The 20,107-nt window shown below is 36.7% G+C and overlaps 1 protein-coding gene across 12 annotated transcripts in view; it reads left to right on the forward strand.

Moving 5' to 3' along the window:
* The window catches only part of LOC108425688 (glutamate receptor ionotropic, NMDA 2B), a 154,119-nt gene that overhangs the window by 77,282 nt on the left and 56,730 nt on the right, over window positions 1-20,107 (forward strand). For all 12 annotated transcript variants that reach the window (XM_037535394.1, XM_017694562.2, XM_037535391.1 and 9 more), the window contains one exon: window positions 17,183-17,326. In XM_037535394.1, the coding sequence (XP_037391291.1) occupies window positions 17,183-17,326 (144 nt within the window). The remainder of the gene's footprint in view (window positions 1-17,182; window positions 17,327-20,107) is intronic.

The following is a 20,107-nucleotide window of genomic DNA, read 5'->3' on the forward strand; positions in this document are numbered from 1 at the left end:
AGTATGAATAGTTTTACACATATATACATTGTGGCGGAGGGCAGCTCCATCACAGGTACCACACCAGTGACAAGAGGAGTACTGCCACAGTGACAGTTTCATACATTTTTCTGACAGTGCAGCTTAAAAGGACAGTCTAGCCAAAATAAAAAAAAAAAGAACCTGTTGTAAACATGTGTTTGTGCTGCATAATGCTTACAAAATGCTCACTGTATGTCATTTTCATATAGGACTGTTAGCAGTTAGGACTGGAGTTGAGAATCCTGCCTTAGAACACTGGAACCTTTACCAAGAGCCATGAAGCTGTTCCAGCATAAAATACAGCATGGGGTGTCCTACTAGTACCTTTGCTTTATCAGTATATAAATGGCAAACACCATTCTATATCATTTAATCATAATGACAGTATATACAGTATAATGTAATATACTTATTCAATAGTAATATAGTTTGAGTCTACACATGAAGAGTGTAACAAAAAATTAGTTAAACTTTTTTACTGCGTATGCTGTACATATACTTTGAATCATTTAGTACATATTTCAACTCAATACTGAATCTCTGGATTTGCCTGTTAGCTCATTAAGCTGCAGATTGATGAACTGCTTAGCTTAATTTTGAGATATTTTTATGCCTTTTATCTGATTTAACTGAGAGAGTTATTTGCCTGCTCTTCCTGCTGCTGTGCTGTGGATATAATAATAACACTGGTATGGTATGGAATACCAAATTACCATATACAAGCACATGGCTAATGTTGCCACAGTTGTCTGTAGAGGGAGATTTTCTGTTTTAAAGACTAGAAACACCCTGAAAACAAATCTAGGTGTACATGGAATGCATGTGCAAATTAATTTCAGTCTCATACACACAATGGAGACATTACTAGTCAAAGTGAAATTGCTAATAAATTCAGTGATTTTTTTTTTTTTGTTCAGGTTGGACACTCTGCTGCTACCAAAATACCCAATACTCTGCTTCCACTACCAAACTCTTCTCCAGTGTTTAATGCTTTCAGGTTTCGGCCTATAACGTTAACGTATTGGAACAATATTATACACAAACTCAAGAACACTGCTGCTGGTCTGTATGATTTCCCACCAGTGTTATTAAAGAAATATCTCCCATCATTATGAAAACCTTTACTTCAAATTAACAACAAATCTTGATGCTCTAACACAGGGGTGTCAAACGCTACCACCAAAGGGGGCATATTTAAAAATTCTCAGCCAATCCGTGGGCCAGCTGTGTTTTCATTTAATTTTTAATTAACATTTTGCCAGGACCAAAATGGGCCATTGTTTATTTAAACTGCCAAAACTGCAACAGCAAAATAGCCATTAAATAATTATTTTAAAATAATTCAAAATTAGTAATAACATGTATAATAATGTAAGTAAATATAAATTGTTTTAGGTTTTTTTATTATTATTATTGAAGACAACTGTGTCACTGTGACTGCTGTGGGCCCTGTGTTTGACACATGGGCTCTAGCATATTTCCTGAAGAACTGAAATCAGCAAAAGTTATCCTGTTAACTAATCACCAAACAGTATTCTTTAATTATAGGCCCATATTTATTCTTCCATGTATTACTAAAACGTATGAAAACTCGTTTATAACCAACTCATATGTTACATATGTTATATTGTCACCAGTATGGATTTAGGGAAAAACAATCTCCAAAGCCCTGGTTATGCTAATTGAGGAAATATCTAGTGAGCTTGATAAGAATGAAACAAGTCTTTATTGACTTATCAATCAATCAATCAATCAATCAATCAACCTTTATTTTGACTCGGAAGTACATTGAGGGCAACCCTCATTTTCAGTGTAGCCCAGCATTTACAAAAACAGGGATTGACATGACAAAGAAAATAATAACTACATGTAATAATTTAAAATGAAAAGAAAATTTAAAATAACAGTGAAAAGATAAAAATAGATAAAAATAAAACTTGAGGTTTAAATGATAAGAGATTAAGATCAAAAGAAGATAAGAGATTAATAAATTAATTAAGTAATATTAAAAAAACTTATCCAAAGCATCCAAAGCATGACACCATCAATCACAGTATCCTGCTACAGAAGTTACAATAATATGCCATTCATAATGTGGATTTAGAATGGTTCAAAAGCTATTTATTGTTTCATGGCAGAGCTCTTGCTGCAGTCTACAGAAAATAAATTGTGGAATTACTCAAGGATAAACATTGGATTCCCTGTTGTTTTAATATATGTTAATGATCTTTACTTATCAGCAAGGAATGTGTTCTTAACTTTGTTTGCTGATGACACCAATATTTTTTGTATGATAAATTAAATCTCTAAATTAATAAATTATTCTCATCTATAAATTTAGAATCATTAAATAATAACCACTGGTTTAAAGCTAATAAATAAAATTATCCCTCAGCATGAAAATACATGCATGCTTTTCAGCCCTAGAAATAAAAAAGACATTGATACTCTTCCACTAGTCTGTATGTCTAGTCACATATTAAGTCAGATTCACTGTACAAAATTTCTTCATATACTCTTTGTTCAGAAATTGTCACAAAAAATATTTCCTTAATTTCAAATAAAAGAGCAAAATATTTGTGTCATCAGAAGAATAAGATGCTGTCACAAAAAATACTTCTTAACTTGTATGAGACATTAATCTTACTGTTATATTATTTGGACCAGTCCTTTCAAAAAGTAACATCAGTTGTTTACATGTCCTTTAGAAGACCTTTTTAGAATGGCCAATTTAATTAATTAGTATATAAACTCTCATCCACTTTTCCAAATACTCAGTGTGTTTAATCACTTTGTGCCTGTTTGTTTTTTCTTTTACACGCCATTTTCTTCTTGACTGCTTTGAGAACAGTGTTCAATACAACTTTAATGTTCATCATTATTCCACAAGATCTTCTAAAAACTTCCATAGAGCTTTCTTTCAAACATCACTAGGACAGTTTACACTATCTTATTGAAGGCATACAACTTACAACAGTCTACCACCTCATCTAAAAACTTGTCTAATCAGCTTCAAAAAACAGATTAAAACTCATCTGCTCTTACTGTAACAAACCAAAATGTAGAACACCTACATGCTTGCGTTTATTGTCTCCTTGTGTTTTATCTCATTTAATTCAACCCATTTCTTCTTGTAGGGAAAGTACTTTGTACAAGCCCTTTCTGGGCTTAACAGAGATACAGTCTAGAAAGTAGTGACTATATTCTCTCTTTTTTTCTCTCTCTCTCTCTCTCTCTCTGGTGTTGGTGCTGTCAGCAGTACTAGTGAGATATGTAAATGTAGTTCATTCTGGTTTAATTAAGGTTAAATAAAGATGGAGAACAAGGCCAGGCCTAATTAAGAGCCATCTGACTAATCACATCTGCATGTGTTTGATTAAAGATAAGACTATATCAGAAGAAATCTGATGATGAAGCAGAGAGAGAGATATTGAGAGAGAGAGAAGGAATTCCAGAAAGGACTAAGTAAAGTGTGTGTGTGTGTGTGTGTGTGTGTGTGTGTGTGTGTGTGTGTGTGTGTGTGTGTGTGGGTGTGTGTGTGTGTGGGTGTGTCTGACTGAGGTGTGTGCATTGGTTAGTGTGTGCGTGCAAGGATGCAAGTAAGGTTAACTAAGGCATTCATGCCAGGTATAAGCAATAATAGCTTTTCTCTTTGCCAATAGAAATGGTGGCTCTGAAGGCTAGGCCTATATGCTGAAAGAGTCATTTGACTAAAATATGCTTTGTTAGGTGCTAAACAATGTGCTTGATAAATGGTCTTTTTTTGTGTAAGTAAATGGTCTTGTTTGTTTCTTTTCTTCTGAGATATACCCCACCCCTCTCTCCCAGCATCTTCTTCCAGGTGGTCTGGGTTCCTAAGCCACCCTACATTTTTGTTCTGTTGAAGCTTTTTCACTCAGACTCAGGCATGTTGGAATAAAACTATGGAATGGTTTCAGGTCAGCGACGTGTGTGTCTCTCTTTGTCGTCCATGAACCAGTGTGAGAGGGCTTGGATAAGTACTCATTCCTTTATCCTGACGGGCAACTGATGCATAGCCGGTAAACTCACTCATAGCCAGTGTGAATGTTAAATATAGGTGGGTGTTCTTATAGATAATATAAATGTTAAATGAAACCTGCCTTTCCTAGAGGCAGTATGAGTGCAATTAGTAGCTGATCTGTATTCTAGTTATGTATTAATGTTGGTATCGATGTGAATGCTAAATGAGCCTGGTCTCTCTAATAGCTGATGTGAATACCAAATTAAGCTTGTCTTTCTTATAGTTGGTGTAAGTACTGGTTATGAATTGGGAATGAGTATGAATGCTGAATTTATTTTGGTCTCTTTCATAGCTTTTATGAATACTGAATATAAATGCAGTATGAGGAAGGTCTCTCTTATAGCCAGCATGAATGCTAAATGAAGCTGGTCTCTTTTATACCTAGTGTGATTGCTAATTCTGTTCTTTCTTGTAGCTGTTGTGAATACTGAATGAAAATGCTCTTATCTGTTATAGCCAGTATGAATATGGTTATGAATAGTGAATGAGTCTGGTCATTATTATAACCAGTATGAAATATTAGCTGTTATGAACACTAGGTATGGATTCGAAAACGATCTTGTCTTCTTATAACTGTTATGAAAAGCAAATGAAGCTGGTCTCTTTTATATCTGGTATGAATACTGGGAATGAAAAGTGAGTGAGTCTACTCTCTTGTAGTCAGTATAAGTGCTAAACAAAGCTGGCCTATCTTATGGCCAATTTGAATACTGAACATAGATAGTGAATGAAGCTGATCTCTCATACAGCTAGTATTAATACTTGTCAGGAATAGTGAATCATTCTGGTCTCTCATATAGCTGGTATGGTCTCTCATATAGCCAGTATGAATACTGGGCATGCATAGTGACTGAGTCTGGTCTCTGTGAACGGTGAACAAAGTTGGATCTCTGCAGCTACTCCATCTCTCCTCCCTTTTCTGCTGTTTTAGAGTAATGAGAGCTGTGCTCAGTTGGGCTCAGGCAGTGCATTAACAGTGCTCTTACAGGGACAGCCAGAGCAGGATTCAATTAGATCTGTGTCCTGGCACCCATTCTGCTGGAATAAATGGGACATAGAGAGATAGCATGAGTGGGAAATATGGAAGGTGTGAGGAAGTAAGACGAAGAGAGAGATGGCAAATAGAATGGAGTGAGAGACGGAGGGGTTTAATGCTGGGGAATGAATTGTAATGCCCCTGAGAGTGGGGCTGCAGATTTAGGATGGCTGTGTAACTGTATACACATTCAGTCACACAGGCCCAGCATCACACACATGTAAACACACACAGACACACACACAGAGTACAGCAATGTCGTGCTGCAGGTGAGAATGTGTTCTCAGGGACTCTGGCCATGAATTGCCCAGCTGGCACAGAGCCATCTACCCGCTCCTTTATAGTGTGGTGTAGTGTATAGTGACAGTGTGTATGTGTGGCTAGATCAAGTGACAGTATTTTTTAGGCTGCCAAACTTCAGCTTTCACACATCCTTCATCTATTTCTGTCTCTCTTGCTCTCTCTTACACACAGACACACACACACACACACACAGTTTTCTCCTAAACTGGGTTATGTGGATGTATTCACCTGTGTGTTGGGCTTTGTAAAGCTGCCAGTGTTGCTCCACATTAAACTGCTGATGAATATAGCTCGTCCATTACCTTTGGCAATGTAGGCCGATTCTTTGGTTACGATCCAGCATAATCTGAATCTGAAGGTCAAATCTGTAAAAGCATTATGTATTAAATACTACATTACTACACTAAGGAACAGGAAGCTGATAACACTGAAGCTTGACAATTGATTAGTTATATTTAACCATGTGCAGTTTTTTTGCAAAAAGCCAGAGACCATACTTCATTCATTGCATTTCTAGTCAAAATGGAAGTATCAAAAAACATATATGTAATATTTAAACAGTTACACAGAAGCCTCAACAAATTAAATATAATGTCACATTTTTCAGCATTTAATATGTCCACACTGGTGTAACGTGGAGCAAGGAGGTGGACGCACGTGCTGAGATAAACGAGATTTATTATGGGCAAATCCAGGGTCATAGTCATAATAGTCCAGGTTCAAGTAGCCAATACGGAGAGATCGTGGGGCAGACATGACAGACACCAGAATTAAACAGAACAGAACAAACACCACAGCAGATAATACCAACAACACAGACAGAGATTCAAGCAACAAAGACCTGAGACAACAAAGAGCAAACACAGGGCTTAAATACAACACCGAGAAGACGAGGAACAGGTGAAAACAATCAGGGGTGGAGTTACAAGGCAAGGGGCAGGACTATGGATACCAAAACAAAGAAGCACGTGGACTATACCAAAACACAAACACCTACAGGACTGGGAGGGGCCAATCGTGACACCTGGCCTTTATTAAAGGTCTGCTGGGATATTTTTCCACAACTCCAAAGTTCAGTTTTTGAAGTTGGTTGCAATTTGTGCTTCTCACAATTCAAGTAATCCCAAACACATTTTGTGATCCTGAGGTCTGGACTCTGGAGTTGCCAGTCCATCATTCTAAGAACACCAGCAGTGTCTAATTGCAAATGATTAAAACTAATATCTGTTTCTATCTTAATGGCTTACTTAAGTCAATTACTTTACTTTGGCATCAAAATTACATCAAATATCATCTGCTTCTTTTGTGACAAAGAAGAAAGCCTTTAAATGAGCCAAATGAATTGTTCCAAGTAATTATGCCATCTATCTGACAAGATCCCTTCGTATCCTTTTGTACTGTATGCTCAGAGCAGCATTTTTATGAAACAGTTGAACTCTGTATGACACTTTGTAAAAATGAAAAGCCAGTTGTAATGCGCTATACAACAATGCCACAGTGAAAGTATTTGGATTATGTCACCCAACATTATTGACCAAAACATTCACCTCATATTAAACACTACAGTACTAATTTCACACACTGACATTTAACAACTAAATCACCTGTATCTAAATGGAGTGCAGTGTTAAGTTTTATACATCGTAAAGGCAAATCAAATAGTGTGCATTGAATTGGCATGTGAATAGTTGGCTTGCTGTGAAAGTCACTGCGTTGCAGGACTCGTGGTTGTTTCACATTACAAAATGCTTAAATGCAAGCTGCACACTCTAACAAAGCAATTCTGCATTAGGGTCAAATAACTGTTCATGTTCATGATTTTGGATCATTTGAGATTATTATTGAGTTCAGTGGTACAGATATCTGTATTAGCTGATAGATAAATAAATAAAATACTGGCAGACATATTTATAAACAGTGACAATAATACTTTGAGAAAAGTTAAAATTGTAAACATATAGGCGCTAAAGAATGCAAGCAAAGAGTTCAGGGCACAATGTTGGTGCAGGTTAGCTCATAATTTTTTATCAAATTTTACAGATTTTCCATGTTCAATCTCCATATTCCTGTTAAGATTAAGTTTACATGTATGTATATGAATTAATGTTTAGTTTAGCAACCTCAACCTCAGTCGTGACAGTTGTATCTGGCTACCTATGTGAGAGAATGCTTTGGTATTATGGATTAAACAGGAAACATAATGGCAAAAAATCTGAACCACGTAAATCTGGTATTGCATGTCTGTACCATTACATGTATTCCATTACTACCCAACCCTGCAGTCAAAATCCATTTGTGGCAGGGCAAGAACCTTAAGTGGAAAGAACTCACAGAATTTACAGTTTTTGGCCTTTGGCAACACACAAATACTGTTGTGGTGTGAAGTAATAAAGTATGTGGAATACAATGAAGTGGCATAGTGGCATCCAGTAGCCACAGCCAGGGCCATCACACACCATTAATCAACATAGAACAAGAGAGAAAGAGCAAAGAGAGAGAAGAGAAAAACAGAAGTGGAAATGGAAATGAGGACATAGAGTGACCCATGTAGGGGTCAGCAATAGGTCAATGGTTTTGTGGAGAGATGGAGGGACTGAATCTATTATTTGTTGTACACTGTGCGATGACAATGAATGCATCTTATCTTATCTTAAATTATACTCCCAGTGGTCATTACAATCACAGAACCTGAAAATATACTCTCAGTGGTCATTACAATCACTGAATCTGATATTTTACTCCCAGTTGTCATTACAATCACAGAACCTGCAATTATACTCTCAGTGGTCATTACCATTACTGAAGCTGAACTTATTCTCTCAGTGGTCATTACAATCACTGAATCTGAAATTGTACTCTCAGTGGTCATTACCATTACGGAATCTGAAGTTATACTCACGGTGGTCATTACAGTCACTGAATCTGAAGTTATACTCCCAGTGGGTCATTACAATCATAGAAACCTGAAATTATACTCTCAGTGGTCATTACCATTACGGAATCTGAAGTTATATTCCCAGTGGTCATTACAATCACAGAACCTGAAATTATACTCTCAGTGGTCATTACAATCACTGAATCTGAAGTTGTACTCTCACTGGTCATTACAATCACTGAATCTGAAATTGTGCTCTCAGTGGTCATTAGAATCACTGAATCTGAAGTTATACTCTCAGTGGTCATTACAATCACTGAATCTGAAGTTATACTCTCAGTGGTCATTACAATCACTGAATCCGAAATTGTACTCTCAGTGGTCATTACCATTACTGAAGCTGACATTGCACACTCAGTGGTCATTACAATCACCGAACCTGAAATTATACTCTCAGTGGTCATTACAATCACTGAATCTGAAGTTGTACTCTCACTGGTCATTACAATCACTGAATCTGAAATTGTGCTCTCAGTGGTCATTACAATCACTGAATCTGAAGTTATACTCTCAGTGGTCATTACAATCACTGAATCTGAAGTTATACTCTCAGTGGTCATTACAATCACTGAATCCGAAATTGTACTCTCAGTGGTCATTACCATTACTGAAGCTGACATTGCACACTCAGTGGTCATTAGAATCACTGAATCTGAAATTATATTCTCAGTGGTCATTAGAATCACTGTATCTGAAGTTATACTCTCAGTGGTCATCACAATCACTGAATCTGAAGTTATACTCTCAGTGGTCATTACAATAACTGAATCTGAAGTTATACTCTCAGTGGACTTTAGAATCACTGAATCTGAAGTTATACTCTCAGTGGTCATTACAATCACTGAATCTGAAGTTATACTCTCAGTGGTCATTTCAATCACTGAATCTGAAATTTGACTCCCAGTGGTCATTACAATCACTGAATTTGAAATTGTACTCTCAGGTGTTACTACAATCACTGAATCTGAAATTGTGCTCTCAGTGGTCAATACAATCGCTGAAACTGAAGTTATACTCTCAGTGGTCAGTACGATCACAGCGCGTGAAATTATACACTCAGTGGTCATTACAATGACTGAATCTGAAGTTATACTCTCAGTGGTCATTACAATCACCAAATCTGAAATTATACTCTCAGTGGTCATTACCATTACTGAATCTGAAATTGTGCTCTCAGTGGTCAATACAATCACTGAATCTGAAGTTATACTCTCAGTGGTCATTACCATTACTGATTCTGAAATTGTGCTCTCAGTGGTCAATACAATCACTGAATCTGAAGTTATACTCTCAGTGGTCATTACCATTACTGATTCTGAAGTTAAATTCCTAGTAGTCATTACCATTACTGAATCTGAAATTATACTCTCAGTGGTCATTACAATCACTGAATCTGGTATTTTACTCCCAGCCGTCATTACAATCACAGAACCTGAAATTGTACTCTCAGTGGTCATTACCATTACGGAATCTGAATTTATACTCCCGGTGGTCATTACAATCACTGAATCTGAAGTTATACTCCCAGTGGGTCATTACAATCATAGAAACCTGAAATTATACTTTCAGTGGTCATTACCATTACAGAAACTGAAGTTATATTCCCAGTGGTCATTACAATCACAGAACCTGAAATTATACTCTGAGTGGTCAATACCATTAACTGAATCTAAAGTTATACTCTCAGTGGTCATTACAATCACTGAATCTGAAATTTTACTCCCAGTGGTCATTACGATTACTGAATTTGAAGTAATAATTTCAGTGGTCATTACCATTACTGAATCTGAAGTTATACTCTCAGTGGTCATTAGCATTACTGTATCTGAAGTTATACTCTCAGTGGTCATCACAATCACTGAATCTGAAGTTATACTCTCAGTGGTCATTACAATAACTGAATCTGAAGTTATACTCCCAGTGGTCATTACAATCACAGAACCTGAAATAATACTCACAGTGGTCATTACCATTAACTGAATCTGAAGTTATACTTTCAGTGGTCAATACAATGACTGAATCTGAAATTTCACTCCCAGTGGTCATTACAATCACAGAACCTGAAATTATACTCTCAGTGGTCATTACCATTACTGAAGCTGACAGGATACTCTCAGTGGTCATTAGAATCACTGAATCTGAAATTATATTCTCAGTGGTCATTCGAATCACTGAATCTGAAGTTATACTCTAAGTGGTCATTACCATCACTGAAGCTGAAATTATACTCTCATTGGTCATTACAATCACTGAATCTAAAATTATATTCTCAGTGGTCATTAGAATCACTGAATCTGAAGTTATACTTTCACTGGTCATTACCATTACTGAATCTGAAATTATACTGTCAGTGGTCATTACCATTAACTGAATCTGAAGTTATACTCTCAGTGATCATTACAATCACTGAATCTGAAATTTTACTCCCAGTGGTCATTACAATCAAAGAACCTGAAATTATACTCTCAGTGGTCATTACCATTACTGAAGCTGAAGTTATACTCTCAGTGGTCATTATAATCACTGAATCTGAAGTTATACTCTCAGTGGTCATTACAATCACTGAATCTGAAGTTATACTCTCAGTGGTTATTACAATCACTGAATCTAAAATTATATTCTCAGTGGTCATTAGAATCACTGAATCTGAAGTTATACTTTCACTGGTCATTACCATTACTGAATCTGAAGTTATACTCTCAGTGGTCATTACAATCACTGAATCTGAAGTTATACTCTCAGTGGTCATTATAATCACTGAATCTGAAGTTATACTCTCAGTGGTCATTACAATCACTGAATCTGAAGTTATACTCTCAGTGGTTATTACAATCACTGAATCTAAAATTATATTCTCAGTGGTCATTAGAATCACTGAATCTGAAGTTATACTTTCACTGGTCATTACCATTACTGAATCTGAAGTTATACTCCCAGTTGTCATTACCATTACTGAAGCTGAAATTATACTCTCAGTGGACTTTAGAATCACTGAATCTGAAGTTATACTCTCAGTGGTCATTACAATCACTGAATCTGAAGTTATACTCTCAGTGGTCATTTCAATCACTGAATCTGAAATTTGACTCCCAGTGGTCATTACAATCACAGAATCTGATAGTGGTCATTACCATTAGTAATGACTCAGTAGTCATTATAATCACTGAATCTGAAGTTATACTCTAAGTGGTCATTAAAGTCACTGAATCTGAAATTATACTCCCACTGGTCATTACAATCACAGAACCTGAAATTATACTCAGTGGTCATCACAATCACTGAATCTGAAGTTGTACTCTCAGTGGTCATTACCATCACTGAAGCTGAAATTATACTCTCAGTGGTCATTATAATCACTGAATCTGAAGTTATACTTTCAGTGGTCATTACAAGCACCGACTCTGAAATTATACTCTCAGTAGTCATTACAATCACTGAATCTGAAGTTATACTCTCAGTGGTCATTACCATTACTGAATCTGAAATTATATTTCCAGTGGTCATTACAATCACTTAATCTGAAATTGTACTCTCAGTGTTTATTACAATCACTGAATCTGAAGGTGTACTCTAAGTGGTCATTAAAGTCACTGAATCTGAAATTATACTCAGTGGTCATTACAATCACTGAATTTGAAATTATAATCTCAGTGGTCATTGTAATCACTGAATCTGAAATTGTACTCTCAGTGGTCAATACAATCACTGAATCTGAAATTGTGCTCTCAGTGTTTATTACAATCACTGAAACTGAAGTTATACTCTCAGTCTTCATTACAATCACAGAGCCTGAAATTATACTCTCAGTGGTTATTACCATTAACTGAATCTGAAGTTATACTCTCAGTGGTCATTACAATCACTGAATCTGACATTTCACTCCCAGTGGTCATTATAATCACAGAACCTGAAATTATATTCTCAGTGGTCATTACTGAAGCTGAAGTTGTACTCTCAGTGGTGATTACAATCACTGAATCTGAAATTATACTCTGAGTGTTCATTACCATTACTGAATCTGAATTTATACTCTCAGTGGTCAGTAGCATTACTGAATCTGAAGTTATACTCTCACTGGTCATTACCATTACTGAATCTGAAGTTGTACTCTCACTGGTCATTACAATCACTGAATCTGAAATTGTGCTCTCAGTGGTCAATACAATCACTGAATCTGAAGTTATACTCTCACTGGTCATTACAGTCACTGAATCTGAAATTGTACTTACAGTGGTCATTACCATTACTGAATCTGAAGTTATACTCTCAGTGGTCATTACAATCACAGAACCTGAAGTTATACTCTCAGTGGTCATTACCATTAACTGAATCTGACGTTATACTCTCAGTGGTCATTACAATCACTGAATCTGAAATTTCACTCCCAGTGGTCATTACAATCACAGAACCTGAAATAATACTCTCAGTGGTCATTACTGAAGCTGAAGTTGTACTCTCAGTGGTGATTACAATCACTGAATCTGAAGTTATACTCTCACTGGTCATTACCATTACTGAATCTGAAGTTATACTCTCACTGGTCATTACAATCACTGAATCTGAAATTGAACTCTCAGTGGTCATTACCATTACTGAATCTGAAGTTATACTCTCAGTGGTCATTACAATCACAGAACCTGAAATTATCCTCTCAGTGGTCATTACCATTACTGAATCTGAAGTTATACTCTTAGTAGTTATTACAATCATTGAGTCTGAAATTGTACTTACAGTGGTCATTACCATTACTGAATCTGATGTTATATTCCCAGTGGTCATTACAATCACAGAGCCTGAAGTTATACTCCCAGTGGTCATTACCATTAACTGAATCTGAAGTTATACTCTCAGTGGTCATTACAATCACTGAATCTGAAATTTCACTCCCAGTGGTCATTACAATCACAGAACCTGAAATTATACTCTCAGTGGTCATTACTGAAGCTGAAGTTGTACTCTCAGTGGTGATTACAATCACTGAATCTGAAATTATACTCTCAGTGGTCATTACCATTACTGAATCTGAATTTATACTCCCAGTGGTCATTACAATCACTGAATCTGAAATTGTACTGTCAGTAGTCATTACAATCACTGAATCTGAAATTATACTCTCAGTGGTCATTACCATTACTGAATCTGAATTTATACTCCCAGTGGTCATTACAATCACTGAAGCTGACATTGCACACTCAGTGGTCATTAGAATCACTGAATCTGAAATTATATTCTCAGTGGTCATTAGAATCACTGAATCTGAAGTTATACTCTAAGTGGTCATTACCATTACTGAATCTGAATTTATACTCCTAGTGGTCATTGCAATCACTGAATCTGAAATTATACTCTCACTGGTCATTACAATAACTGAATCAGAAGTTATACTCTCACTGGTCATTACCATTACTGAATCTGAAGTTGTTCATTACCTTTACTGAATCTGAAGTTGTACTCTCACTGGTCATTACAATCACTGAATCTGAAATTGTACTTTCAGTGGTCATTACCATTACTGAATCTGAAGTTATACTCTCAGTGGTCATTACAATCACAGAACCTGAAATTATACTCACAGTGGTCATTACCATTACTGAATCTGAAGTTATACTCTCAGTGGTTATTACAATCACTGAATCTGAAGTTATACTCTCACTGGTCATTACCATTACTGAATCTGAAGTTGTACTCTCACTGGTCATTACAATCACTGAATCTGAAATTGTACTCTCAGTGGTCATTACCATTACTGAATCTGAAGTTATACTCTCAGTGGTCATTACAATCACAGAACCTGAAATTATACTCTCAGTGGTCATTACCATTACTGAATCTGAAGTTATACTCTTAGTGGTTATTACAATCATTGAATCTGAAATTGTACTCTCAGTTGTTATTACAATCACTGAATCTGAAATTGTACTCTCAGTGGTCAATACAATCACTGAATCTGAAGTTATACTCTCACTGGTCATTACAGTCACTGAATCTGAAATTGTACTTACAGTGGTCATTACCATTACTGCATCTGATGTTATATTCCCAGTGGTCATTACAATCACAGAGCCTGAAGTTATACTCTCAGTGGTCATTACCATTAACTGAATCTGAAGTTATACTCTCAGTGGTCATTACAATCACTGAATCTGAAATTTCACTCCCAGTGGTCATTACAATCACAGAACCTGAAATTATACTCTCAGTGGTCATTACTGAAGCTGAAGTTGTACTCTCAGTGGTAATTACAATCACAGAACCTGAAATTATACTCACAGTGGTCATTACCATTACTGAATCTGAAGTTATACTCTCACTGGTCATTACCATTACTGAATCTGAAGTTATACTCTCACTGGTCATTACAATCACTGAATCTGAAATTGAACTCTCAGTGGTCATTACCATTACTGAATCTGAAGTTATACTCTCAGTGGTCATTACAATCACAGAACCTGAAATTATCCTCTCAGTGGTCATTACCATTACTGAATCTGAAGTTATACTCTTAGTAGTTATTACAATCATTGAATCTGAAATTGTACTTACAGTGGTCATTACCATTACTGAATCTGATGTTATATTCCCAGTGGTCATTACAATCACAGAGCCTGAAGTTATACTCCCAGTGGTCATTACCATTAACTGAATCTGAAGTTATACTCTCAGTGGTCATTACAATCACTGAATCTGAAATTTCACTCCCAGTGGTCATTACAATCACAGAACCTGAAATTATACTCTCAGTGGTCATTACTGAAGCTGAAGTTGTACTCTCAGTGGTGATTACAATCACTGAATCTGAAATTATACTCTCAGTGGTCATTACCATTACTGAATCTGAATTTATACTCCCAGTGGTCATTACAATCACTGAATCTGAAATTGTACTGTCAGTAGTCATTACAATCACTGAATCTGAAATTATACTCTCAGTGGTCATTACCATTACTGAATCTGAATTTATACTCCCAGTGGTCATTACAATCACTGAAGCTGACATTGCACACTCAGTGGTCATTAGAATCACTGAATCTGAAATTATATTCTCAGTGGTCATTAGAATCACTGAATCTGAAGTTATACTCTAAGTGGTCATTACCATTACTGAATCTGAATTTATACTCCTAGTGGTCATTGCAATCACTGAATCTGAAATTATACTCTCACTGGTCATTACAATAACTGAATCAGAAGTTATACTCTCACTGGTCATTACCATTACTGAATCTGAAGTTGTTCATTACCTTTACTGAATCTGAAATTGTACTTTCAGTGGTCATTACCATTACTGAATCTGAAATTGTACTTTCAGTGGTCATTACCATTACTGAATCTGAAGTTATATTCTCAGTGGTCATTACAATCACAGAACCTGAAATTATACTCACAGTGGTCATTACCATTACTGAATCTGAAGTTATACTCTCAGTGGTTATTACAATCACTGAATCTGAAGTTATACTCTCACTGGTCATTACCATTACTGAATCTGAAGTTGTACTCTCACTGGTCATTACAATCACTGAATCTGAAATTGTACTCTCAGTGGTCATTACCATTACTGAATCTGAAGTTATACTCTCAGTGGTCATTACAATCACAGAACCTGAAATTATACTCTCAGTGGTCATTACCATTACTGAATCTGAAGTTATACTCTTAGTGGTTATTACAATCATTGAATCTGAAATTGTACTCTCAGTTGTTATTACAATCACTGAATCTGAAATTGTACTCTCAGTGGTCAATACAATCACTGAATCTGAAGTTATACTCTCACTGGTCATTACAGTCACTGAATCTGAAATTGTACTTACAGTGGTCATTACCATTACTGAATCTGAAGTTGTTCTCTCACTGGTCATTACAATCACTGAATCTGAAATTGTACTCTCAGTGGTCATTACCATTACTGAATCTGAAGTTATACTCTCAGTGGTCATTACAATCACAGAACCTGAAATTATACTCTCAGTGGTCATTACCATTACTGAATCTGAAGTTATACTCTTAGTGGTTATTACAATCACTGAATCTGAAATTGTACTCTCAGTTGTTATTACAATCAGTGAATCTGAAATTATACTCTCAGTGGTCATTACTATTACTGAATCTGAATTTATACTCTCAGTGGTCGTTACAATCACTGAATCTGAAATTTTACTCCCAGTCATCATTACAATCACTTAATCTGAAATTTTACTTTCAGTGGTCAATACCATCAGTGAATGTTTGACATTGTAATCAATGTGATGAGTACTAAGACTAATCTGAGATTATCCATTTATTACTGTCACTGCATTTTAACTGATGCCCTATGTGGTTATTACAGTAACTGAATCTGAAGTTATACTCTGAATGGTCATTATTACTACTAAATCTTAAATAATAGTCTGATTGGTCGTTTCTGTCCCTGAACCTGAATTTAAACTCTGAGCTATCATTACTGACACTGCCTTTGAAATTCTCCTCATGTCATTACCAGCACTTTATATGAAATTATACTCTGAGTGGTCATTCCCATTACAAAATGTAATATTATATTCTGAGTGGTCATTACTTTCACTGAATCTGAAATTAGTGTTCAGTATTATCTCCAAATTTAAAATGATCCTCCAGTTATTACTGTCACTCTATTCTGAGTGGTCATTAACATCACTGACCCTTAAAATACACTCTGAGTGGTAATAGCAGTTTCTGTGATGGTAATGGCCCGGGGTTGCCCTGTAAAATTTCTGGACACTGAATCAGTGGTGGATGTTAAATTTGATCTATGTGTAATTGTGATAGTTAACTTTGGCTTTTAATCATCTTCTTTCTCTCTTTCTTTCTCTTTCCCTCTCTGTAGGATGATAATTCCATGTTTTTCCAGTTTGGGCCATCCATCGAGCAGCAGGCCTCTGTAATGCTGAATATTATGGAGGAATATGACTGGTATATCTTCTCCATCGTTACCACATACTACCCTGGCTACCAGGACTTTGTCACTAAGGTAATAAACTCACACATAAATAAATATTTAGGTTAGATGATGCTTTGCTTTAAAATGTCTCTTCCAACTCACATGCAAAATTTAAAACTTCATTCATTTACATACAATTCATGAAGTGTTTTCCATTTAAAGGGACAGTTTGGTAAAAATATCTGATTTTCTCTTAGTAGTAAAGAAGTCAAGCCAAGACATTTTTGGTATCAGACATTTGCTTCGTTAATTTTGAGTCTAATATAATGTCATAAGCAATGGAACTTATACCTCACCAGTTAACAATGTGGGAACTGTTATGTAATGTCGGACAAAGAATGGAGAAAATTCTGCTGCTTTCTATATCTGTCATGTGCTTTTGTTCCTGTATGCATTCCATGAACTATCACTTTCAGCTTTTTTTTAAAAAAACATTACACCATATAATGAAGGAAATGTACTAGTGAGTGAACAGAGAGTGTTGAGTAGATGGATGTAGTACTTTGAAGAACTAATGAATGAGGAAAACGAGAGAGAGAGGAGGACAACGGGGGAGAGACAGTGGATCAGGAAGTACAGAGAATTAGTAAGGTGGAAGTGAGGGCAGCTTTAAAAAGGATGAAGAATAGGGAGCACGTAATGGAGTAGATGCGTTTTAGTTGGGGGCTCCAGGCCAAACTGATTTAACTCGGTTTTTCTACCATTTATTTTGGAAATTTGAGTGTTCCTTGTTCTCTAAACTTTACTAGCACGGTTTGACATCGACACAGTGACAATTTGGTTCGAAATGGCTCAAAAATCGGCCAAAACCTCGAAGGACGCGGAGAATCGTCAAGCCTCAACTGCTTCTCCCACACGTGGCATGCCAGAATCCGGCGAAACAGTCGCCGATTCTCCTCCAACGTGGGCTAAGAATTTGACAACGTCTGTCCAAGGTGGGCTTGATAATATCTTCTTTCGGCTAAGCAACATGGAGCAAACCCTGGCGGCGGTCCGGACGGAGCTGAAAGATTTTAAAGAAGCCCTGAGTTCACTCGGTGAAACTGTCTCGGCTCATGATTCACGAATTGATGCATTAGAGGTAGCTCTGAAGGGGCTAGAGAGAGCCAACGCCAGCATGCAGTTGAAAATAGACGATCTGGAAGGCTGATCCAGACGAAATAACATACGAATAATTGGAATTCCAGAGGGAGTGGAGGGAGCGCGTCCCATGCATTTTGTGGCTGGTTTGCTGCCCGAACTTTTGGGTGAAGAAAATTTCAAACTGCCCTTACTGGTGGACCGTGCACATAGATCGCTCTGTCCGTGACCGGCTGAGGGTGCCAAGCCTCGACCGTTCATCGCACGGATTCATCTATTTCAAGTCAAGGTCATCTTGCAGCTCCGGAGATCCTATGGTCCTCTTCAATTTCAAGGACATAAAGTACTCATTTTTCCAGACTACACCAGCTCCATTATGGAGAAAAGGAAGCAATTCACAGAGGTGTTGCAAGAGCTCAGGAACTTGAAAATAACTCACTTTCTTCGGTATCCTGCGAGGCTTCACGTCGAGGTTGATGGTCATTCACGGAGCCTTTCAGAAGTGAAGGCATTTGTGAGTTCTGTTTCGAAGACTAACAAGGAGTGAAGGGTGAGCTTATTCAGTCTTCTGACCTACAAAGAGGTAAAAGCTGAACATTACCTAAGAATTTGTTCAAAACTACTTGTTATCGTTCGGCTTAGCTGTGGACTGAACTGTGTCATATTGTTTCATTACTATTTTTAACACTGCCGTGTTGAGTCAGATGTCATCTAGGATTAATACTTGTACTTCTGGCATCACCTTAGCCTCATGGAATGTTAGAGGAATGGGTCGTCCAATCAAAAGGGGTCGGGTTTTCTCGCATCTGGAGATATTAAAAGCTGACATAATTTTTTTGCAAGAAACGCATATTAGCCCCACCCAGGAATCTATGTTCAGAGCAAGTTGGATATCCCAGAACTCATTTTATTCAAAAGCTAGGGGTGTGGCTATTCTTTTAAAAAAATATCCCATTTCATCTTGAGAAGATGATAGCAGATCCACAGGGCTGATACATTATTGTATCTGGCCATATTAATTCATTTCCTCTTACACTGATTAATATCTATGGCCCTAGTTTTGATTGTCCTGATTTTTTTCGTAAAATTTTTGGTCTGATCCCACTTGCCTTGAGTGAGAACATTATTATGGGGAGCGATTTTAACTGCTATTTAGATCCATATCTGGATAGACTCTCTACTAAGACTCCACCACGTTGGCCACAGTACAAACTCTTAATAATCTACTCAAAGCAGGGAACATGGTGGATATCTGGAGGCTATGTCTGGCAGGGACTTTTCATATTACTCGCATGTACATAAGTCTTATACAAGGATTCATTATTTCCTTGTGTCTTCTGAGTTAGTATGCAAAGTTTGCAATGTTAAATATCATAATATATTAATATCCGATCACAGCCCAATTACATGTGAGCTTCAGAACATTGTCTCCAAACCAGCGTATGCATGGCAATTTAATCCTAATCTTTTATCAGATCCTGCCTTTGTCAATTACATGAAGGTAAAGTTTGCAGAATTTGCAGAATTTAATGAAACAGCAGATGTATCAGACTCCACTCTCTGGGAAACGCTCAAAGTTGTTGTCCGTGGCTATATCTTGGCATTCGAATACTATTCTCAGACAGAGAGTTGAACACCTTTTACTTAAACTTAAAAGGAAACAATTAGAGTTAGGAGACAAACCAGAAGGACTTTTGGCAAGGCAGCTTAAAGGAATTTGTGCGAAACAAG

Source organism: Pygocentrus nattereri, chromosome 27 (genome assembly GCF_015220715.1).
Source record: "Pygocentrus nattereri isolate fPygNat1 chromosome 27, fPygNat1.pri, whole genome shotgun sequence".
Taxonomy (NCBI): domain Eukaryota; kingdom Metazoa; phylum Chordata; class Actinopteri; order Characiformes; family Serrasalmidae; genus Pygocentrus; species Pygocentrus nattereri.